Source organism: Panulirus ornatus, chromosome 36, assembly GCF_036320965.1.
Source record: "Panulirus ornatus isolate Po-2019 chromosome 36, ASM3632096v1, whole genome shotgun sequence".
Lineage (NCBI taxonomy): Eukaryota > Metazoa > Arthropoda > Malacostraca > Decapoda > Palinuridae > Panulirus > Panulirus ornatus.
In genome coordinates this window covers 1336095-1361864 of record NC_092259.1, presented here as the reverse complement: position 1 = coordinate 1361864, position 25770 = coordinate 1336095, and the positions used below count along the sequence as shown (strand labels likewise).

Genomic DNA, 25770 nt, shown 5'->3' with positions numbered 1-25770 from the left:
TCTGCAACATATACTTTATTCAACTTAACTATTGAGCAAGAATGACATCTAAGAACTAAAATGGGTACCATTGCATTACTGGCTTATAGTTCCACTTCATTTTACCCATTTAACCCAAGTATGCAACAATATGTCTTACCCTCTAGACTTAATATCCAAGCCAGCATGAACAGGCACAAAATCAAAATATTTTCATCAACACTTCTTAAAGCATTTCCAATACATAACAGAAATCTTGAGTACTTTATGCATATTACTGTGTAAAAATTGATCAACCCATCATAATTAGATATATCATTGAAGAATTACACAGCACTAGGGATATACATAACATAAAGTAACGCCTAATATTCAACATAGGGTTTTTTTTTTTTGTGGCAGATCCCTGTTAACTATGCATAACACTTTCACCCCTATAGTTCAAATATAAAGATTTTACAAACACTTCTATTCACCCATTTTCTTTTCTTGGTTAACATTCAAGCTGGACAATGTGCCTCAGTTTTAGTATAAAGATGGCTCTTTTAACAAACTCCAGTTCTCTTCCTAATATATACAACTGTATCACTGATCTTATGGCTACCAAACAAACTGCGATCACTGAATCATTTGATATGATTACCTACATGGCAAGTTCGATGATTCAATTTTTAAAACAGTGCAATTCTCTAGAAATAAATCTTTCCATCTACATTTAGCACTGTGAAAGGCACGATTTAAAAAGACATTCATATCACTGCAGTGTAATGGAACAAAGTATTCCTTTAAATAAAGAAATGTTCCCAAGAGCTATAATAATGAGCCTAACTTTGCTTCCAACAATAAAACTAATTAGTCCTTGTACATTAACACACCCTTACAGTCCAACTGTTTAGTGAATCCTGAGATGAAGTTTAATTCAAATGAAAGCCTTTGGCTTTTTCTGAAATTTTTCTTCATTTGTTTTCACAGGACTAATTCAATCTTTGCTGTGCAAATCTGTTATTCATCAATTGCATGACTGGTAGTATTAGGATTCAATATCATAATTGACAAGATTTTGCTATTCACATGTAAATTACTTTAATATGACTTTAATTTTCCCTCTGTCTTGCAAGATCATGGTGAGGGATCACAGCCATTCTCCTACATAATGAATAGCCAGGTCTGCACAGTAATATGTGAATAATTCCTACAGACATAAAACTGCATAATATATAATATTGTATATATATATATATATATATATATATATATATATACATACATATGAAACAATTATGACTCATTAACTGGTTGTGCTGCAACAACTTTCCTTTCTAAAATGCTAAGCTTATAAGGTTAAATCTATTTCACCAAAGTCTTTAATTTTTGATTTTAGTTAAAATATATCCTTAAATGTGATGTAAACAAGGCTGTTAAAAGTTATTTATCTGAAAAGGTAATTTACAAAAATTTATTCCCTCCAATAAATATATTATCACAATTATGACCTAGTAATATTGCAAAATACTCCAAGCATATAAATTTCTTCTAAACACAATACTAATCCCTTCAATATCAAGGACCTAGTTAAGCAAGAATAAATTTTCCATAATGAACTGGGAATCTCAAGTCACTCATAGGGTGATATGTAGAGCATCGTTAAACTCAGCGATATCAATAACTTGGTCCCTGAACATTGAGGCATCTGTATAATGCATTTGATATGGCTTTACACTGATATATTTCATTGCACCACAGCTCCTTTATCATATTAAAATTTAGAAAAACCTTCAAAGCTGTAAAAACAATGTCCTATCTGGACTCTTTGCTGCAAAACTGTGTACTACCAACTGCAAAACTGTTTACTACCACTCATAAAAGTAAAAAATTATGATACAGTACATAAATGCAGTGAGACACATCCAGACAAGGCATCAAGTTTACGGAAATGAACTGTATCATATGTATACAGTTCATCATAAGGCAAGAAGTTCCTGAATATTACAGGAGAAAAAAAGACACTGTTATTAAGAATAGTCAACATATTTACACTCATGCACAACAAGGGAAGATATACACCCACGCATGGCAATTTACTTTAGTCTCAACAAAGACTAAAAGTACTGGAGCTCTTGCCGGTCTTTTATATACACCATCATGGTTTTCTTTTATACTTTTTGTGCTTTAGTTTAAAAATTTCTGAATTAGTATGTTTTTTTTTTGGTATTCTAGTTAGTCCTCATGAAAAAATACTATCCTTAAGAAGATAAGCACTGCAGTCCAAGAATATTATTATGTTTTTGTTAAAGAAACGAACACTAGCATTACATCATGGCATATATAAAAATTCAATATTCAAAGTACCTACCCTTTCAGAACATTATAAAAAATATATATGTATACTAAGCAGTTTTAGCACAACTGACCTTTTCCTGATTCAAACTGCTTTAATTTTTCCAGATATGAATTGCTTGCAAGGTATGTGCTAAGTCTGTGGAATGAGGATAACTGTCACAAGGATGATTAACATAATGGTGAGAATCAAACGATGATTAGTGAAACAGTATTGGACGGTGAGTAATATACAGTGAATAAGGGTGAAACCTACCATGAAATATTTGCAAGACATATATACTGATCTTCACATTAACAAGAAATAATGTATATAAAACAAGCTGCAATGAAATACAGTATTTGATAAGTATGATTACTACATAATTCACAATATTTACAGAAATAAACAAAGATAAAATTTAACAAAGTATAATATACCAAAGATCTGAAAATAATGAGAAAGACAGACTACCTGTTATTAACACAAGAAATCTATGGTATCATATCAGGACTAATATATACAAACACATCTCCAACTTATTCATATAACACATAATGAATCCCAGTAATCAAAACTAAATGGCCTGGATGGTAAATGAACCAGTGTATTTCTCATTCTCTGGCATCTTAAGGTCAAAGGGACTATACATGCCTAATTACGCAATTATTATCACAGTTTCTTTGATTATACAAAGAATGCCATAACTATTAAACCACTAATTCACTTACTCCAGTCACTTGCGTATGATTCACAATATCAAAAACTGTGAAAATAAACTGTTTTCAAAAGCTAAATATTGAACAAGAACTAAGAATATCATTAATTCAATGATCCAAGTTTGATTCTTGATGATAGGTATGGTTAGTATGTTATAATTTGCTCCGATAGTTTCACCATCACATCACGCTAATACCAGGTAGTATCTTTTCATTCCGCAGAATGACAACTCATTCACTGTGAAACCATGTACAGTAATCAGATGCTTTGAGTATGAAATGTTTGTACATATATTTACATTATTACTAATGATAATGGATCCACAAGCATGTTATGAGTATGGATATCAGGTAGAAGTACCCTTTGTGTTCAAAATCTTTGCTCCCCATCCTCAACAAAAATGGACAGATATAGCAAGAAAAGAATGCAGGAACTTAATCCCATCAACCCTTATGTTTCCTTAGAGCTGGTGTACAATAAAAACTGAAAATGCTGAAAACAATAATCAGTCACAAAATATATGAAATTCAGCCCCAAAGCTAATAATTTTAATTATTGGCTAATATCTCTCCGTACTTGGAGACAACACTTACAATTTGTATTAAAGTCGAGCAACATTTTTAAATGCCTAAATTAGGTGCTTAGAGGTTTCACTTATCATTTTCACAAATTTAGCATTCATCATAATAAAATAAAAGATATAATAATAAGGACAAGGATACATCAGATGTTGACTGTGAACTGGATCATACTACCACATGTCTGGCTTGGCTTGTGTTTCCTCAATATAGCTGGTAAGGCATCTCCTAAAAATCCCTTGTGGTTCAAGAGGAGGAGAGACAGGTAACCGTTTAACTGGGTTGTTCATGGCAACCTTATTACCGTATACATTCCTATATCTAGGAATTAATGGACATACTCATGGATAAAACTGCAATATGCAATACATGAGGTGTTATGATATGAAGTAATGTAACATATTACCTCTAAATACTAATTAACATTTGACCTAGCATTTGGTTTATATCTTAAAATACTTAGTTAAAAACCTTGGTCCTCAGCATGAATATCCTCAGATCAATTGAGAATTAACCAACTCATAATGCACCAAAAAATCAAAACTGAAAGGACTACACATGAAACTCTTGTATACATTCATTCCTCTTATAAATCTGGTGAAAGAGATAATTGAGTTATTAGTGCAAAAAACTCCATTTTCAAACTGGAATGCAAGGTACTAGTCTAGAGGTATTCTGGTAAGCTGTATGATAAAACTGACAACAGATGCAGTTAAAACTTTTTCACAAAGTACTCAAGTATTCTTCTCCAATTTCTTCCCTCTTCAAACCAGTACCTCACTTCATTCAAGTTAGACAAAACAGAACTCTTCCACCTCCCTCTAGATTTATAAGCTTTATGCACTGGTGAAAATTTATGCTGTGCTTTAGTTGCAAATTACATAAGGGCCATCTCATTAAATACTTGACAAGCCCCAATATTGAGATACAAGGCCAGTCTAATACACCTTGAAAAAAAAAAAAAGTTTCTCACCTACTTTAAATAGATAATGTTATAAACTATGCTATGTGCAATGTCAAATGAATATGTATTTGATAAATATAATAATAATTCATATCCTTTTAAAATCTGGATGGGGATCATCCACAAATATATTTAGAGTATGCTACTTTACTTTGATGCCTCAAGTTATGAATATATACAAAAGTAATCATAGCCACAACAACTGCACAGTTCAAAGTACTCTCTCTTTCCAATTTACCCTTCAAACTTACATACATGTAAGTAGTACGAAACTGCTCTTTATCACTGTATATACTAGTATGCTATTACTGGTTCTTACGGTATGTGTCCTCTACATTAATCCTCATTTTGTTAAAAGCATTTGTCTTCACAAAATCAACCTTTTTGTACACAACAGAAGGGGCCGAAGCAACAACAGAGCTTTTATTAGACAGCACTTTCAAAGCTTTGGGACTATGTCGAGCCTCAAGGTCAAGGTCCAGATCCAAATACTGAATTTCATGTTGCGGTCTACATGGACTCTGTAAGGGAAAGAAAATCTGAAATAGAGAGAGGCATACATGCATTAGTTGTTCAACCCATACATACATGCATATACTCCATGCATGTGAAAATGCACTAAAGGTGTCATCAGGTACGTTTTTAATTATGCAGTGGGACCAAAGCAAGGGGATATTTATGACAGTAGATAAAAACCCTTACATGATAAATAAAGCTACCAAACAGTTTCAGATAGAAAATCCATTATGGGAGAAGGGCAAATTGTTGAAATGAAGTTTCTTTCCACATTCATCCCTCTCCTGCTGACATAGCTTCACTATGGCTATTTCATCACTAAAGCCAACAGATTCTCTGACTATAATCCAATAAGTTATGGTGTATGCTTTCCTTTACCCATATTCATTAAGTTATGTCTGCTGAGAGCATCCCAATTCTTTTCATGCTTAAAATTTGTCTTTTAATGGAATAGCATGGGTTAGATAGCCATGCTATCCTTCTGAGATCATAAAAATAATGTCATGGTTGAGAGCAGAAGAGGATGTGTTGGAATGGTCTGGACATATGGAGTGAGTGAGTGAGGAAAGATTGACAAAGAGGATATATGTGTCAGAGGTGGAGGGAACAAAGAGAAGTGGGAGACCAAATTGGAGGTGGAAGGATGGAGTGGAAAAGATTTTAAGGGGTCAACATGATGCCAAAGGACTGAACCAGGGCATGTGAAATGTCTGGGGTAAACCATGGAATGACCCGTGGGGCCTGAATGTGGATAGGGAGCTGTGGTTTCGGTGCATTATACATGACAGCTAGAGACTGTGTGTGAATGAATGTGGCTCTTCTGTTTGTTTTCCTAGCGCTAACTCGCTGAAGCAGGAGGTAGCGATGCTGTGCCCTGTGGGCTGGGTAGTTCCAGGAATGGATGAATATGTACATGTGTATATATATATATTTTTATTTATTCATTCTGCTTTGTCGCTGTCTCCCGCGGTTGCGAGGTAGCCCAAGGAAACACACGAAAGAAATGGCCCAACCCACCCCCATACACATGTATATACATACACGTCCACACACGCAAATATACATACCTATACATCTCAATGTACACACAAACATACACACACAGACATATACATATACACACATGTACATAATTCATACTGTCTGCCTTTATTTATTCCCATCGCCACCCTGCCACACATGGAATAACATCCCCCTCCCCCATCATGTGTGCGAGGTAGCGCTAGGAAAAGACAACAAAGGCCACATTCGTTCACACTCAGTCTCTAGCTGTCATGCAATAATGCCCGAAACCACAGCTCCCTTTCCACATCCAGGCCCCACACAACTTTCCATGGTTTACCCCAGACGCTTCACATGCCCTGATTCAATCCATTGACAGCACGTCGACCCCGGTATACCACATCGATGCAATTCACTCTATTCCTTGCCCGCATTTCACCCTCCTGTATGTTCAGGCCCCAATCACTCAAAATCTTTTTCACTCCATCTTTCCACCTCCAATTTGGTCTCCCACTTCTCCTCGTTCCCTCCATCTCGGACACATATATCCTCTTGGTCAATCTTTCCTCACTCATTCTCCATGTGACCAAACCATTACAAAACACCCTCTTCTGCTTTCTCAACCATGCTCTTTTTATTTCCACACATATCTCTTACCCTTACATTACTTACTCGATCAAACAACCTCACACCACATATTGTCCTCAAACATCTCATTTCCAGCACATCCACCCTCCTGCGCACAACTCTATCCATAGCCCACGCCTTGCAACCATACAACATTGTTGGAACCACTATTCCTTCAAATATACCCATTTTTGCTTTCCGAGATAATGTTCTCGACTTCCAAACATTCTTCAAGGCTCACAGGATTTTTGCCCCCTCCCCCACCCTATGATTTATTTCCACTTCCATGGTTCCATCCGCTGCCAGATCTACTCCCAGATATCTAAAACACTTTACTTCCTCCAGTTTTTCTCCATTCAAACTTACCTCCCAACTGACTTGACCCTCAACCCTACTGTACCTAATAACCTTGCTCTTATTCACATTTACTCTTAACTTTCTTCTTTCACACACTTTACCAAACTCAGTCACCAGCTTCTGCAGTTTCTCACATGAATCAGCCACCAGCGCTGTATCATCAGCGAACAACAACTGACTCACTTCCCAAGCTCTCTCATCCCTAACAGACTGCATACTTGCCCCTCTTTCCAAAACTCTTGCATTCACCTCCCTAACAACCCCATCCATAAACAAAGTAAACAACCATGGAGACATCACACACCCCTGCCGCAAACCTACATTCACTGAGTACCAATCACTTCCCTCTCTTCCTACGCGTACACATGCCTTACATCCTCGATAGAAACTTTTCACTGCTTCTAACAACTTGCCTCCCACACCATATATTCTTAGTACCTTCTACAGAGCATCTCTATCAACTCTATATCATATGCCTTCTCCAGATCCATAAATGCTACATAGAAATCCATTTGCTTTTCTAAGTATTTCTCATACATTCTTCAAAGCAAACACCTGATCCACACATCCTCTACCACTTCTGAAAACACACTGCTCTTCCCCAGTCTGATGCTCTGTACATGCCTTCACCCTCTCAATCAATACCCTCCCATATAATTTACCAGGAATACTCAACAAACTTATATCTCTGTAATTTGAGCACTCACTCTTATCCCCTTTGCCTTTGTACAATGGCACTATGCAAGCATTCCGCCAATCCTCAGGCACCTCACCATGAATCATACATACATTAAATAACCTTACCAACCAGTCAACAATACAGTCACCCCCTTTTTTAATAAATTCCACTGCAATACCATCCAAACCTACTGCCTTGCCAGCTTTCATCTTCTGCAAAGCTTTTACTACCTCTACTCTGTTTACCAAATCATTTTCCCTAACCCTCTCACTTTGCACACCACCTCGACCAAAACACCCTATATCTGCCACTCTATCATCAAACACATTCAACAAACCTTCAAAATACTCACATATATATATATATATATATATATATATATATATATATATATATATATATTTAATTCTAATTTTCCAAAAGAAGGAACAGAGAAGGGGGCCAGGTGAAGATATTCCCTCAAAGGCCCAGTCCTCTGTTCTTAACGCTACCTCGCTATCGCGGGAAATGGCGAATAGTATGAAAAAAAAAAAAATATATATATATATATATATATGTCTGTGTATGTGCCCTGCAGTGCTCCACTTGTAACTTCGCTCTAATTTGAAAATGTGTCTCTTCCCTATGTCCTTTGTTCCCTTCAACAAGAGGTTTTACCCCTTATTTCTGGCAGTACCTCTAGCTTCTTAATCAACCTCTGATGGGGTGCAGCTTCAATGGCTTTCTGGCAGTCCAGACACACAATCTACCTTCCCATCTTTTTTCTTATACCTGGCTTACACTGCCATAAAAAACATTCATAATGAAGGACCACTATTCTCTGAAGTTATCTTGTATCCCATTCAAAAAGCTTCCCTTTTGTATGTTGTTGTTACAATGCTTTCTTATTTTCTTTTCCTGAGTCTTATAAGCCACACTCACTGACAAAACTGTCTAATTTTTCAATCACCTTTCTTAAAGATAGACATGACAATTGCCCTTATCCACATCATTAGAATCATCCCTTTCTCCAGTGTTCTACTGTACAATACTTGGAGGGACCCAGCAAGTACCTCATCACATTCTTTCAGCACATGTTTAGACTTCATCTGGTACATGTGACTCACACAAGTCACCTCAGTTGGCCATGATATACTGACCAGCCCTGAGGAGAGGAAAAACACCTGAGCTGGTGCAAGATGACTGATGCGCCTAGGATTTGAACTCATGCAGATCTGACCCCTGGAGTGACTTTGCTGACTCATGATCAGTAACACTAACCACTACACCGCAGAGGACTAAGTGTGTGTATTTACTTACCTACTTGTACTGAATGTGGAGGGAGTTTTACAGTCATGGCATTCCGTCTCTTGGACATTATTTACTATCATACAACTTTTTAAATTTGTGCATGCTGTCTGCATTAACCATGTCCTTAATAAATTTCATTCCATTCATTCTCCACACAATCTATGAAAGTAATTTTTTCCATATTTTTTTTTTAACAAACTTCTTGCTTAATTTCATGTTATTCCTTCTGGTTGCTCTATCCCTACTTGAAAAATTATCCAAAGTCTGTCATAAATTTGTTTTAAAATCTTAAAGGATGTGTTGAAATCACTCCTTATTCTTCTCTCTTCCAAAGTAGGGAAATGTAAGACTTCTAACCCTTCCATGTAACTCACCTCTACTTCTTGTACCACTTTTGTTGCCCTCTTATGAACATTTTCTGTTAGCTCTTTGCGCTTCTTGAAAACATACCTGGTTTTGGCTTTATGTAGGATATGATCAGATCACTAAATATTTCCTTATCAATATATTTGAAAGCTACTGTAATACCTCCCACCAAATAGTTGTTCTACTTAACTATTCTCCTAGTTATCAAGTAAAAAAGCATATAAAGTGTTTAAGTGTCCGTAGAATGAAATAATTACCAGGTAAAAACCCACATTCATGGTATATTTAATAAAGAAAAAGCATCTGTGCCACCAGCCAGGTCCCTTCCCCATCAACTCAACAACCTGCCACACCAATACACAGGAAAGTACACTAACTTTTTTGGGCATTTTTCTTTGGTAACAAAAGATATATTCTGTAAGGGAGAATGAATTTGTATTTCTTTCTTTGTGCATTTGCTGAGTGTCATTTTCAACAGCAGCAAAGAAAATCAATGGAAGTGATGATTAATGCACAATTCTCATTGATCAAGTCAAAAAAATGAATCTGAAGGAAATGCTTTCCATAAAGAGTCACTTCAGATGGAACTAAATATGCTTACTGTGAAAAGATCAAATATCTACTGTACCTAATAACTTAAAGAAAATAGTAAAAACACAATCCATATTCATTTTAATAATAAGTAAAAGTCTGAATAATGAACAACTGACACACACAGAAAAGAAAATGTTATAGATGAAAATATATTCAGCAAGCATTATGCAATAACACAAGCTGCAGGCCTAGCCCTGGAGTTAATGACCTTCCACTACATTCTCTTTCAAAAATCACCAACATTGCTAGAAAGCAAAAGTTTGCAGAATTCTCTGGCAAATGTTCTAAGCACAGCAGCTGAAGAGGTGGGAATATTGGTGATCTGATAAGTTAAAAGGAAATTTCTACTATGACACTTCTCTGGACATTGGAAACCCAATTACATTATGATATTTTTAATATAAGAAATGGGAGGTGATGGTGCCCACACAGTAGTGTCGCAATCATTATCAATGCATCAGTAATTAAAAAATCAAAAGCTCAGCAAAAGCAATGTCATGCAATAAAAGGTAAGCATTACCAAAGGTGATGTCATGCAATAAAAGGTAAGCATTACCAAAGGTGAAACAAAGTAATCTGCAATTAAGAGTACCACTGCTGTTCCAATTATGTCCTTTAAACTTAGAAAAGAAGTTTCATTACTGACCTGCTCATCTGCATTTGTTGAATTTCTTCTACTACCCGAGTTTGATGAATGATCTGCCTCATCACCACTATCATTGCCACCACGACCATTGCGTACTGAGGGAGGTGTTGGAGATGGTGCAGCTCGTGGCTTGCGCTGATCATTACTCCTGTGGCGAATAGGGGCCGGATCGAGCACAAACATGTTTTTTGAAACAGGCTCTGGAGGATTCTTATTTGGTTTAAGATTCCTATCTACCATAGGTGGGGCTGATGATGGTGGAGCTGGTGAACCACCTACAGCACCAAGTACTTCTTGTGAGCCACCAGATGGAGGAGGAGACAGTTCTGAGGAACTCAGATTACCACCATCAACAGTCTTTTTGGGTTTCAGGCCTCGATCTACTACAGGAGGATGGATTGGACTTTTGTTTGGTTGTGGGATGTTGGAATAAAGTCCAGCAGGTGATGTCCTAGGATCAAATTCTCCCTGCTTGTCATGCATATCTGGTGGACGTATATCATATGAAAATATTTGGCCCTGCACTGGAACTGAAGTAAAGTTATTACAGCAATGTCTTTGCTTGGCCCTTTCAGCTGCCTGGGGACTTACAGATTCAGAATACTGTTGCGACCTTACCATAATATGCATTTCATCATTTAATTCACGAGGTGTTAAAGGAGGTATAGAACTGCTAACAGATGCTGGTGAAGGTTCAGGGTCAGACGAACCAACATTAGCCTCGTGAACAGACAATGGGCCTCCAATGCCATTCTTAACTTTCTCATGTGAACTGTTCTTTCTCACTAAAGTAGTTCTTGTGACTGAATCTAAGTTTTGATATGTCTGTTGAGGAATTTCTACAAGGTGAGGAGGTTTGGGTGGTCTAGGTGGAGCTGCTATAACATGCTGATGATCATCATCTGATAAACTTAGACCTCGCATATCTCCTGACAAAGAGGCAACAACGCTACCAGCCCCTGGCGATAACCCACCCTTTGTGCCAGGACCTTCCCACTGTCCATCTTTAGAATAAGTGTCCCTGCTGACTTGTGACACACCTATAGATCTTGTTCCTTTACTAAAAAATTTTGCTTCAACTTTATGTGGAGTACCAATGCCTTCATCATCACTGAAAACGCTACTTCCTTCTGTGCCCAGTGGAGACTGCACACTTGACGTGTCTTCAGATGTTGTTCCAGATGGCCGCAATTGTCGATGACTTTCATATGACTCACGTGGTATGGCTCCTGTGTTTACCACTGGTGCAGGGGGAGCCTGTGTAAGTGGAGGCTGACTATCTTGACACATTATAGGTGCTGGGGGAGCCATTTCATTGGGTATACTGGAACGATGGTTTTCGATGGATCCTGGTGGAGGCATATCATCACTAAAGGGGAAACTTGAGTTTGTTATAGGTGTTCGTTTGCCAGTGAAACATGTACTAATAGGAATATATGGTCCAGATATTATTGAACTTGAAGATGGTGACAATGGAGGAGAATCTAAAGCCGAGTGTTCCAGAGGCAAACTATGAACAGGTGCTGGAGGTGTGGCAGAGGGTGTTGTTGATGTTGAATGGTCTAAATAATTTGGATACTCATCTTCATGTGAGTATATTTTTAGACCACATACATGGCATACACAATCAACCCAACGGTTCATCTCCTGTTCCGTCTCTGCACATAAGTAATATACCCTTTTGGGGGTCTTGATGTCAAACATGTACTTATATTCTGACTTCCTATTTGCAAAAGTTATACCTGCATCAACCTGTTGGGAAATGATAGAAAAAAAGATTTTCATTATAAGCAATAGCTAAACATTGTAAATTTATGCTAAATCATAGTTCAATTTTATATTTCTCCATCAATTAAAATTTGAGTTAAAGCATGGGATGGGAGAAATTTTCCATGCAAGAATAAAATATACAAATATAATCTAGATTTCTAAAACTCCATTCCAAACAATATCTTGAGCAGCACTTTCTATCATGAATGATACCTTTCAGAATGATACTATCTCCTTAACACATTTTGTTTCAATCAACAAATTCAATAAATCACCCAAGACACATTTTCTTAAGCCCTAATGAAGTAAAGCTCGACTGAGAAAAGTTTAATGTAAGAAGAAATGTAGGTTTGCGGCAGGGGTGTGTGGTGTCTCCATGGTTGTTTAATTTGTTTATGGATGGGGTTGTTAGGGAGGTGAATGCAAGAGTTTTGGAAAGAGGGGCAAATATGAAGTCTGTTGGGGATGAGAGAGCTTGGGAAGTGAGTCAGTTGTTGTTCGCTGATGATACAGCGCTGCTGGCTGATTCATGTGAGAAACTGCAGAAGCTGGTGACTGAGTTTGGTAAAGTGTGTGAAAGAAGAAAGTTAAGAGTAAATGTCAATAAGAGCAAGGTTATTAGGTACAGTAGGGTTGAGGGTCAAGTCAATTGGGAGGTGAGTTTGAATGGAGAAAAACTGGAGGAAGTGAAGTGTTTTAGATATCTGGGAGTGGATCTGGCAGCGGATGGAACCATGGAAGCGGAAGTGGATCATAGGGTGGGGGAGGGGGCGAAAATTCTGGGAGCCTTGAAGAATGTGTGGAAGTCGAGAACATTATCTCGGAAAGCAAAAATGGGTATGTTTGAAGGAATAGTGGTTCCAACAATGTTGTATGGTTGCGAGGCGTGGGCTATGGATAGAGTTGTGCGCAGGAGGATGGATGTGCTGGAAATGAGATGTTTGAGAACAATGTGTGGTGTGAGGTGGTTTGATCGAGTAAGTAACGTAAGGGTAAGAGAGATGTGTGGAAATAAAAAGAGTGTGGTTGAGAGAGCAGAAGAGGGTGTTTTGAAATGGTTTGGGCACATGGAGCGAATGAGTGAGGAAAGATTGACCAAAAGGATATATGTGTCGGAGGTGGAGGGAACGAGGAGAAGAGGGAGACCAAATTGGAGGTGGAAAGATGGAGTGAAAAAGATTTTGTGTGATCGGGGCCTGAACATGCAGGAGGGTGAAAGGAGGACAAGGAATAGAGTGAATTGGAGCGATGTGGTATACCGGGGTTGACGTGCTGTCAGTGGATTGAATCAAGGCATGTGAAGCGTCTGGGGTGAACCATGGAAAGCTGTGTAGGTATGTATATTTGCGTGTGTGGACGTATGTATATACATGTGTATGGGGGTGGGTTGGGCCATTTCTTTCGTCTGTTTCCTTGCGCTACCTCGCAAACGCGGGAGACAGCGGCAAAAAAAAAAAAAAAAAAAAAAAAAAAAAAAAAAAAAAAAAAAGAAATGTAATGTGATCACAGTGTTCTTGAGGATGACACATACATCAACCTTATTTAAGTCCATGCAGTGGAATGAAAAAGATTTTGAGTGATTGGGGCCTGAACATGCAGGAGGGTCAAAGGCATGCAAGGGATAGAGTGAATTGGAACGATGTGGTATACTGGGGTCGACGTGCTGTCAATGGATTGAACCACGGCATGTGAAGCGTATGGGGTAAACCATGGAAAGTTCTGTGGGGCCTGGATGTGGAAAGGGAGCTGTGGTTTCAGTGCATTATTACATGACAGCCAGAGACTGAGTGTGAACGAATGTGGCCTTAGTTGTATTTTCCTAGCGCTACCTTGCGCACATGAGGGGGAGGGGGTTGTTATTTCATGTGTGGCGGGGTGGCAACGGGAATGAATAAAGGCAGACAGTATGAATTATGTACATAAGTACATATGTATATGTCTGTGTGTACATATATGTATACATTGAGATGTATAGGTATGTATATTTGCTTGTGTGGATGTGTATGTATATACATGTGTATGTGGGTGAGTTGGGCCATTCTTTCGTCTGTTTCCTTGCGCTACCTCGCTAACGCGACAAAGCAAAATAATAATAATAATAAAATAATTTCCCACCCTTACAACAAACTGGATGTGAAGGCAGTACAAGCAATATTAGTTTTTGATTTTCCAAAAGAAAGAACAGAGAAGGGGGGCCAAGTGAGGATATTCCCTCTACGGCCCAGTCCTCTGTTTTTAAAACTACCTCGCTAACATGGGATAAGGTGAATACGTATGAAAAAGTCACTATTGTAGTGGAAAACATTCACATAATCCTATTAGAAACTATTCAAAAAATATTTTTTTGAGTCATACAGGGGTTTGTCAAAGGGTGCTGGTGCATATCTCCACTGGAATCATGTTATAACCAATTCCAATTATGCATGTTCCACATACTAGGACCCTTTCAGGAACAGAAACAGAGCATTTTTCAAGGATTGGGTGTAGTTAAAATGCAAAACTGTGATGAATCCACTGCATTAAAAAAATCATATTTTGCCAAATACAGACTTTTCTAATAACAAGCATATTTTGCTATAGTAAAAAATCTCAAATCTGGCAATCATGGGGTCAATCACCTTATGGATTCTGGAATTTTAAGATTTTGGACACCTATTATGCCAAGGGGACCAAATAGCAGTTCAAACTTTTCATAACATTTATTAAACATCATAACAGCAATTATCGACATTATCTATTAAAAGTTTTTCCTCGTTTCTTATCCCACAAATACTAAAGTAGCTACATGTGATTACTTATCAAGTGCCAGGTTTGGCATCTGGCCCAACTGAGCTTTGAAGGTGCATGATGACGAGTATCATCTTGCTTTCATATAGATGATACCTCAGGAGAGGCAGGAGGCATGTCTTGCATTTCAACTATCATAGAAGCTTCTGCAGATGTGCTAGGGGAATGACCAAAACTCAGCTTAGGCTAAGGAGAATTGGGCAAGAGGATTGGTGAAAGGGTTGGAGTTGCTGTACCTGGGCATCTACAAAGTTTTGATAACTTTTTAAAAACTTCTTCCAGAAGCACCTGCTTTATGTAATTTTCATTTCTTTACTTAATCTTTCAAGAATCCTGTAAACAGTCTTCATCTCTTGGAATAAGATGAAATTCTGTTCCATGAACCTAACGAACTGCCAATGTTGCCAACTTTGAAATGTTCGACTATAACATGGTAAGGAATAGTATAAATGGGGTACAGCTGGAATTTCTGCTCACTTAACAGATATAATGAATGGTACAACTCTGATTCTTCGACTTAAAACAACCTAAGATGAAACCATTCAAATTTGTTGCAGCGCTTAGTAAGAAGAAATTGCACAGAGTGTTATACATTTCTCTTTTCTTTGCTGACTCTGTTTTGTCCAGAGATAAAGCTACTTTCTCTTTCAAAATAACTTAATGTGTCTAGATTTTAGTAGGAACATGCCAGCTGGCCTCATTAGATCACCTAAGTACTACTGGGCTAAGATAGTAAAGGGATTGCCTTCTCTTACACACATCATCTGCTGTTCTGTCAACTTCTCAAATGCTAAGCTACACAACAAATATTCCATTTTTCAATTTTCTCTTTACTGTTATCTCCCTTAATTTTGCTCTCTTGTATTTTCCTACATCTTAGATAAAACTCCCACTATTGTGTATGACAGCTAAGGAAACCTTCGTGCCTTCAAACACTTTTTTTTCTTAATATTAGAATCTTGCATCTGCTTCATGTATACCAAATCTATACTAATTTGTAGAGTACCTGTGCATGTTTCAGGCATTTCTATTCAGTTTTCAATACTTGAAGGCCCACCACACAGCTCTTGAGATTTTGTTGGCACAAGCTTGTTCTGTATGTCATGAAATATTCTCATTACTTTGCACATCATGATTCACATGGTCTACAGATGTCTGCTAATTTTTTTCTTCATCAAACAGTAATCAAATGAAGACTTATATATAATGTAGATCCACTATGCTCATCATATATTCTACTTCCATTACACAGCAATGAAACCGAAACAGACTCTCCATCAACCACAGCATTATAGTGTTTAGTTCCTGATATCCATCTAAACCAAAAATTTTACATGTGATACCCCACTAAATCCATCCACTTCAGCTATACTTTTCTAATGCTTCTCTCCACAGTCAGTGTGTCTAGAGGCACACTCCCTATCTTTTTATCACTCCCTTCCACATTACTTTCTTCCTTCATTTCCTCATTCTTCACTTTCCTCCGAATTCCTCATCCAACTTCTAAAAACACACATCTCTGTGCATTCGACAAAGTATCATCCTCTAAGTACCAATGTATTAAATTTCAATATCCTGAAGTGGGCTCAATCATTCCTTCATAATGATTTTTCATAGCTTTCCTTAAGGATTCAGCTTTTGCCTGCCTTTTGCAAGTCTTATATACTTTCTTGATTGTTCTATCTTTTGAAATAATCTTGAGTATTAGTTTGGTTATCTCATTCACATTTCCCCATTTTAACCCAACAAGCTCACATTATTCTTTCATTACTCACCTGGTCACACTGGTCGAGGTCTATTTTGCCTTTCAGTTTTCGACGGGTGTGGTCTGTGTAGTACTCTAGGAAGTACTGACCTGGTAGTTCTCCAGATCGCAGCACAAACCACCGCATGCGCCATTTCTACAAATATGAGTTTCTTAAATTAGTTAAAGCACTGTGCTTGTCAATCTAAAAAATACAGAATGTTTCCTATTCAAAAAGTAAGAAAAGTTATTCTGAAAACCTTTTAAATTGTTCCCTGTTCACTGAAAGTTAACCTGTTCATTTTTCTGATGCTATGCAGGTTATGTAAGAACTAATTCTTTTGTGGAAGAACCTGGCCACCTTGACACTTGGTCCAAAGCTTTCTCTTCAACAATGCCTTGGATTTCATGCTTGCTAACTGTAAGACCCTATCAACAATTCAAACAAACCAAACTGTGAGAAGACAAAGCATTCCAGGTGGTTTCCTGGGGTCTTGCACCACACTCAAAACCCGGTGGGATGCAGCCAGTGACAGCCTGAATGATCACGAAGGATAAACCACACACTCATCCTTGACCACAACGTGGAGGGGAAAATAAGCTCCCAGAATAATATTAAGGATTATGTAAAGTAAAAATACATAAAAGTGATATTACTATAAATCAATAATCTAATCAAGTGACTATAAGTGCTCTGATCATTACCATTATTGGATTTACTTCCAGTTTTTAAAGTAAAAATAATTAATTCCATTTTCACCCCACCTTGAGAGTGATTGTTTGGTATGTGAGCTGTAACCAGCTTAGTACAGGTATTCTAAAGAACAAGGATTATCTGGAATACCAATTTTTATGGTCCAAGCAAGTTTCTCTTCCCATCCCATCAACCAGTCAATATTCACAAACGTTAGAGGAACAGAATGCATATCAGTAAATATTCTTCTGTTCATCTACCATCATCAATTACCCTTCTAATTCCACAAGGTGTAGCAGGTACATATGAGACTCTCAAAGTGGTCATACATAGCCTCAATCCTTACCTAGCATTTTAAAAGGAAATATGGACTTCCAAATCTCAAAAGTACCTGCAACATCAATGCTGCTTCAAACTTTGACTCTCCTCATGATATAGAACATGGTATATTTACTACTGTTTGAACAATAAAAATATTTTCATATTCGTCTATCATCTACATGAAACAAGTATTGGAGTGATCCTAGCAAATGAGGCTGAAGGAAAAGTGTTGAAGAAAACTGAAGAACTTACAACTAAAATAATTATGTAGGAACGGATTGTAGAAACAATGAAAGTGTAGATGCTGCCAAAAGCCTCATCATCCGTTGTAGTGTTTCTGATAATACTGAGGTTTTACAAAACTGAAAATTAACATGTCCCAACCACAAATTTTTCATTAAAAAGAATTCTGGTTTGAAGGGTTAATTCTACACAAAGTTTGGATCCTCTATTCTAAACTGGCTTCCTTCTCTTCACTTCCTTGTCAGGATTAGTATCTTTCACAACAGTATCCTACATCTTTACATCATTGTTGTTATTACAAGTATAGATTCCTCCTCATCTTCTTTGAGAAAGGAATAACAGGATTTTTCACTCCAACTTGTAACATAAATGAAGAATAACTGGTGCAAAATGATTTTTCTTATATCACTGAACCTGAATGGCCTGCAGATGAAACGGTTTTTTTTCTGTAAGACTAAAACAAGTTCATTTTTTCTCTAACACTGTGGGCTCAAGTTACAGAATAAAGACTTCTGTGAGGCCTAGCCCTATGAGGGAAAAAGTAGTGTGAGATGCATAAAACTCCTACTCTTACCTATATGTATATTTATCATTCTTTATACTAGATTGCCATCTGCCAGGAAACAGATAAAGAATGGCCTATCCACCTATATACACACATGTATACATAAACAACCATATCATTTATATTCATTATACATAATCGCTGTTTCCCACATCAACGAGGTAGTGCCAGCAAACAGACGAAGAATAACCCACCCACTCATATACACATATATATACATAAACGCCCACATACACATATATACATACGTATACATATCAACATATATATACATATACACTCACATATGCAGACATTACATACATATAAATGTACATATTCATACTTGCTTGCCTTTATCCATTCCTGGTGCCACCCCGCCCCACAGGAAACAGCATTGCTACCTCCTGCTTCAGCGAGGGAGCACTAGGAAAACAGACAAAAAAGTCTACATTCGTTCACACTCAGTCTCTAGCTGTCATGTTTAATGCACCGAAACCATAGCTCCCTATCCACATCCAGGCCCCACAGACCTTTCCATGGTTTACCCCAGACGTTTCACATGCCCTGGTTCAGTCCATTGAAAACACATCGACCATGGTATACCACATCATTCCAATCCACTGTATTCCTTGCATGCATCTCATCCTCCTGTATGTTCAGGCCCTGATCGCTCAAAATCATTTTCACTCCATCCTTCCACCTCCAATTTGGTCTCCCGTTTCTCCCTGTTCCCTCCACCCAACACACAACACACACACACAAATATATTCATTTTCACTTTATAATACTTAATCGCCGTTTCCCTTGTCAGCGAGTTAACACAAGGAAACAGATGAAGAATGACCCAACCCCTCATACACACACATACATACCACCTGCTACACAGGGGTCCCAGGTTTGATCCTGGCTGTTGGAGGTTTGTGGAATATATATATACATATATATATATCCCTGGGGATAGGGGAGAAAGAATACTTCCCACGTATTCCCTGCGTATCGTAGAAGGCGACTAAAAGGGGAGGGAGCGGGGGGCTGGAAATCCTCCCCTTTCATTTTTTTTTTTTCAAAAGAAGGAACAGAGAAGGGGGCCAGGTGAGGATATTCCCTCAAAGACCCAGTCCTCTGTTCTTAACGTTACCTCGCTAATGCGGGAAATGGCGAATAGTTTGAAAGAAAGAAAGATATATTCCCATGATTCCATGTGGAAAATGAAACACTATAAGTTCCCAGGTGCACTTTTGCGTAACAATCACATCATCAGAGGAGACACGAGAGAAATATAAGTCAGTTGATATGCAACAAAGAGACGCAGCTAGGACGCTATTTGGTAAACATGTGATTGTCTTGGACAATTGCATGTTTACCAAATGGTGTCCTAGCTATGTGTCTTCGTTGTATATCAACTGACTTATATTTCTCGTGTCTACCCTGATGATGTGATTATTACACGAAAGTGCACTTGAGAACTTATTGTATTTCATTTTCCCCATGGACTCATAGGAAAATATATATATATATATATATATATATATATATATATATATATATATATATATATATATATATATATATATATTTTTTTTTTTTTTTTTATACTTTGTCGCTGTCTCCCGCGTTTGCGAGGTAGCGCAAGGAAACAGACGAAAGAAATGGCCCAACCCCCCCCCATACACATGTACATACACACGTCCACACACACAAATATACATACCTACACAGCTTTCCATGGTTTACCCCAGACGCTTCACATGCCTTGATTCAATCCACTGACAGCACGTCAACCCCTGTATACCACATCGCTCCAATTCACTCTATTCCTTGCCTTCCTTTCACCCTCCTGCATGTTCAGGCCCCGATCACACAAAATCTTTTTCACTCCATCTTTCCACCTCCAATTTGGTCTCCCTCTTCTCCTCGTTCCCTCCACCTCCGACACATATATCCTCTTGGTCAATCTTTCCTCACTCATTCTCTCCATGTGCCCAAACCATTTTAAAACACCCTCTTCTGCTCTCTCAACCACGCTCTTTTTATTTCCACACATCTCTCTTACCCTTACGTTACTTACTCGATCAAACCACCTCACACCACACATTGTCCTCAAACATCTCATTTCCAGCACATCTATCCTCCTGCGCACAACTCTATCCATAGCCCACGCCTCGCAACCATACAACATTGTTGGAACTACTATTCCTTCAAACATACCCATTTTTGCTTTCCGGGATAATGTTCTCGACTTCCACACATTTTTCAAGGCTCCCAAAATTTTCGCCCCCTCCCCCACCCTATGATCCACTTCCGCTTCCATGGTTCCATCCGCTGACAGATCCACTCCCAGATATCTAAAACACTTCACTTCCTCCAGTTTTTCACCATTCAAACTCACCTCCCAATTGACTTGACCCTCAACCCTACTGTACCTAATAACCTTGCTCTTATTCACATTTACTCTTAACTTTCTTCTTCCACACACTTTACCAAACTCCGTCACCAGCTTCTGCAGTTTCTCACATGAATCCGCCACCAGCGCTGTATCATCAGCGAACAACAACTGACTCACTTCCCAAGCTCTCTCATCCCCAACAGACTTCATACTTGCCCCTCTTTCCAAGACTCTTGCATTTACCTCCCTAACAACCCCATCCATAAACAAATTAAACAACCATGGAGACATCACACACCCCTGCCGCAAACCTACATTCACTGAGAACCAATCACTTTCCTCTCTTCCTACACGTACACATGCCTTACATCCTCGATAAAAACTTTTCACTGCTTCTAACAACTTGCCTCCCACACCATATATTTTTAATACCTTCCACAGAGCATCTCTATCAACTCTATCATATGCCTTCTCCAGATCCATAAATGCTACATACAAATCCATTTGCTTTTCTAAGTATTTCTCACATACATTCTTCAAAGCAAACACCTGATCCACACATCCTCTACCACTTCTGAAACCACACTGCTCTTCCCCAATCTGATGCTCTGTACATGCCTTCACCCTTTCAATCAATACCCTCCCATATAATTTACCAGGAATATTTTTTTTATATTTATATTTTTTTTTTATACTTTGTCGCTGTCTCCCGCATTTGCGAGGTAACGCAAGGAAACAGACGAAAGAAATGGCCCAACCCCCCCCCCCATACACATGTATATACATACGTCCACACACGCAAATATACATACCTACACAGCTTTCCATGGTTTACCCCAGACGCTTCACATGCCTTGATTCAATCCACTGACAGCACGTCAGCCCCGGTATACCACATCGCTCCAATTCACTCTGTTCCTTGCCCTCCTTTCACCCTCCTGCATGTTCAGGCCCCGATCACACAAAATCTTTTTCACTCCATCTTTCCACCTCCAATTTGGTCTCCCTCTTCTCCTTGTTCCCTCCACCTCCAACACATATATCCTCTTGGTCAATCTTTCCTCACTCATCCTCTCCATGTGCCCAAACCACTTCAAAACACCCTCTTCTGCTCTCTCAACCACGCTCTTTTTATTTCCACACATCTCTCTTACCCTTAGGTTACTCACTCGATCAAACCACCTCACACCACACATTGTCCTCAAACATCTCATTTCCAGCACATCCATCCTCCTGCGCACAACTCTATCCATAGCCCACGCCTCGCAACCATACAACATTGTTGGAACCACTATTCCTTCAAACATACCCATTTTTGCTTTCCGAGATAATGTTCTCGACTTCCACACATTCTTCAAGGCCCCCAGAATTTTCGCCCCCTCCCCCACCCTATGATCCACTTCCGCTTCCATGGTTCCATCCGCTGCCAGATCCACTCCCAGATATCTAAAACACTTCACTTCCTCCAGTTTTTCTCCATTCAAACTCACCTCCCAATTGACTTGACCCTCAACCCTACTGTAGTACCCTAATAACCTTGCTCTTATTCACATTTCCTCTTAACTTTCTTCTTTCACACACTTTACCAAACTCAGTCACCAGCTTCTGCAGTTTCTCACATGAATCAGCCACCAGCGCTGTATCATCAGCGAACAACAACTGACTCACTTCCCAAGCTCTCTCATCCCCAACAGACTTCATACTTGCCCCTCTTTCCAAAACTCTTGCATTCACCTCCCTAACAACCCCATCCATAAACAAATTAAACCACCATGGAGACATCACACACCCCTGCTGCAAACCTACATTCACTGAGAACCAATCACTTTCCTCTCTTCCTACACGTACACATGCCTTACATCCTCGATAAAAACTTTTCACTGCTTCTAACAACTTGCTTCCCACACCATATATTCTTAATACCTTCCACAGAGCATCTCTATCAACTCTATCATATGCCTTCTCCAGATCCATAAATGCTACATACAAATCCATTTGCTTTTCTAAGTATTTCTCACAAACATTCTTCAAAGCAAAGACCTGATCCACACACCCTCTACCACTTCTGAAACCACACTGCTCTTCCCCAATCTGATGCTCTGTACATGCCTTCACCCTCTCAATCAATACCCTCCCATATAATTTACCAGGGATACTCAACAAACTTATACCTCTGTAATTTGAGCACTCACTCTTATCCCCTTTGCCTTTGTACAATGGCACTATGCACGCATTCCGCCAATCCTCAGGCACCTCACCATAAGTCATACATACATTAAATAACCTTACCAACCAGTCAACAATACAGTCACCCCCTTTTTTAATAAATTCCACTGCAATACCATCCAAACCTGCTGCCTTGCCGGCTTTCATCTTCCGCAAAGCTTTTACTACCTCTTCTCTGTTTACCAAATCATTTTCCCTAACCCTCTAACTTTGCACACCACCTCGACCAAAACACCCTATATCTGCCACTCTATCATCAAACACATTCAACAATATATATATATATATATATATATATATATATGTGTGTGTGTGTATATATATAAAGAGTTCCAGCTGAAATATCAAAGTGTATGAAAAAAAAAAGTGGCGCAAGTGATTAATCACACCATAATTTATCAATAAATCTTTACCGACAATTATACGTGAAAGAAAAGTAGTTATAAGTGTCAACTAGAGATTGCACTAATCAATAAGGAAATAATCTGGTATCTATAAAGTTTCAAAGTAACTTCCAAATATGGAAGAAAACCATACCCCCAGTATGACCAGACAACTGACCCTCTGAAGAAGCAATCTATACCAAAGAAACACATGTTCCGGACCAATAATGGATAAGACATAAATGAGAGGAGTTACTGCAAAGATCAGATGAATCATTCATAAAAATCAACAAAATCTATGAAAACCTAACCTTAATTCCCCTAGCATCGAAGATTTACCTTACATTCACTGATTTTAGGTATAAGAAATTATCATAGTCTCGTGTTCAGTGATTATTAGTTAGTAGTTTTGTATGACACATGCATTTACTTCCACACACACCATAACCTAGCTTATGCAGTTAGTTCTAACAAACATTCTTCAACATGTGGGAGAAAACACATGCCATAACTGCACAAAACATTTGACAATGAAGACCATATCAACTAATTTTCTAACATTGAATATTTGGTAAATCTTGGCTGCTAGGGGAAACCAGGCAAGGTTTTCATACAATTTGCTGTTTACCATCTTAACTCCACATTTTCCCTGATCTTCACATTATCTTAATGAGCATCATGTGATAAAACTAAACATGCCAAACAAAGCTAACAGTCTCACTATAAGTCATATAACAGTTTAGCACTGCCACTCAAACAGCTTTGGTATACACAGTTTCGTATAAAATGTAAAATTAAGAAGAAACACATGCAGAAAGAACCATAGAAAATCTCACGTTATCATAGGAGTCAATGATGATTTATAATAGAGATGTTTAATTTGTTACTATTGACCACAAGACTGTGTCATGAGATATACAGGTCTTTATGATGATGTGAATACACACCAAAATATAATATCAAGCTTGTTAGTTCTATTTCTCCTGTTAGCTTAGAATATTGATACCTTGAGAAAAGAGGGCTTTTAAGTTTCTAGATCGCATTTGTGACAATAATATATATATATATATATATATATATATATATATATATAAACAAAATTAATGTTATGCTTATATTATGTTTGTCTGAATTCACTGTATCCAGGATATATCAAATTAAGCTAAATCTGTTGAGGTTGTTGGGTTAGGAGGTCCCATGTGTCTCTACCCCACACTTTCCCTCTGCTTCAAGGCTCAGCCCGCTTAGTGGCAACTTAACCTTGTGAGTGTTTCTTGTTATGCATCATTTCCCATCCTCTAAATCACTTCTACAAAGTTCAAGGAATAAACTGACAAATTTCGCCTAATTCCATGAAATATTTTGAGTGGCGGTGGTCCTTTAAGCTATCTGACACCCAAAAATTTATTAAAAGACACACCAGAAGCAACCTGGCTAGTCATTCTATAACAAATCTGTGTATGACTGCAACTTCCAGTAGATCTCAGCTGTACATGAAGGTCAACACAGATGATTCAGAAGGATAAACATCCACGAGTATTTTAAATACAAACGCAAACAGGTGATTAATAAAGCTTCAATCATCAAAATAATTGAACTTATAAGAAATTCTCTCCTGTTCAATGTTATATATCAACCTCTCTGACAGACAGCCGTTACCCTGGGTATCAAAATTGAAGTAAGTGAAGACAGACTGGTTGAGGTTACGTCGCTGGCTGGGTCTGTCAAGTTAGTGCTCCACACCAGCCAATACTTACCGCTCGCCAGAGCCGCTTCGGCGGCGGCGATTTCTTGAGCATTCCTTCATGAACTATCTCCATACTGCCATGAACCATCTCTGCCGGCTGGTGACGTGAAGAAACATATTCCCCTCCGTCAAATAAGGCTTGTACACTGACTATCACAGACCATCCCCACACTCAGTTTACAGACACGATGACTACGCTCAAGGCCTGCAGGGATTGGCTGGAGTGCACCTAAGCCGCGAGTAACGCCGGCACTGATTGGCCAAACACGAAACTTTTACCAATGAGA

General features: G+C 38.4%; 1 protein-coding gene across 2 annotated transcripts; it reads right to left on the bottom strand.

Annotated features, from left to right (window-relative positions):
* Positions 1-25690, bottom strand: dos (daughter of sevenless). Of its 2 annotated transcripts, none has more exons than XM_071683176.1 (4): positions 25494-25690; positions 16968-17093; positions 10636-12387; positions 1-5079 (listed from the first exon to the last, which is right to left on the bottom strand). In XM_071683176.1, exons 1-4 carry the CDS (start codon positions 25569-25571, stop codon positions 4864-4866), a joined length of 2172 nt encoding a protein of 723 aa, XP_071539277.1. In that variant the 5' UTR covers positions 25572-25690; the 3' UTR covers positions 1-4863. The 2 variants fall into 2 exon arrangements, with proteins under 2 accessions (XP_071539277.1, XP_071539276.1); XM_071683175.1 differs by having other exon boundaries at positions 4444-5097.
* Positions 25691-25770: the final 80 nt, after the last annotated feature.

Coding starts and splice junctions, on each gene's coding strand:
- dos (XM_071683175.1), bottom strand. CDS start 25,571: ATGGTTCATGGCAGTATGGAGATAGTTCATGAAGGAATGCTCAAGAAA. Junction 17,094..25,493: donor CGAAGCGGCTCTGGCGAGCG/GTAAGTATTGGC, acceptor TCATATTTGTAG/AAATGGCGCATGCGGTGGTT. Junction 12,388..16,967: donor ACCTCGACCAGTGTGACCAG/GTGAGTAATGAA, acceptor ATTTCCCAACAG/GTTGATGCAGGTATAACTTT.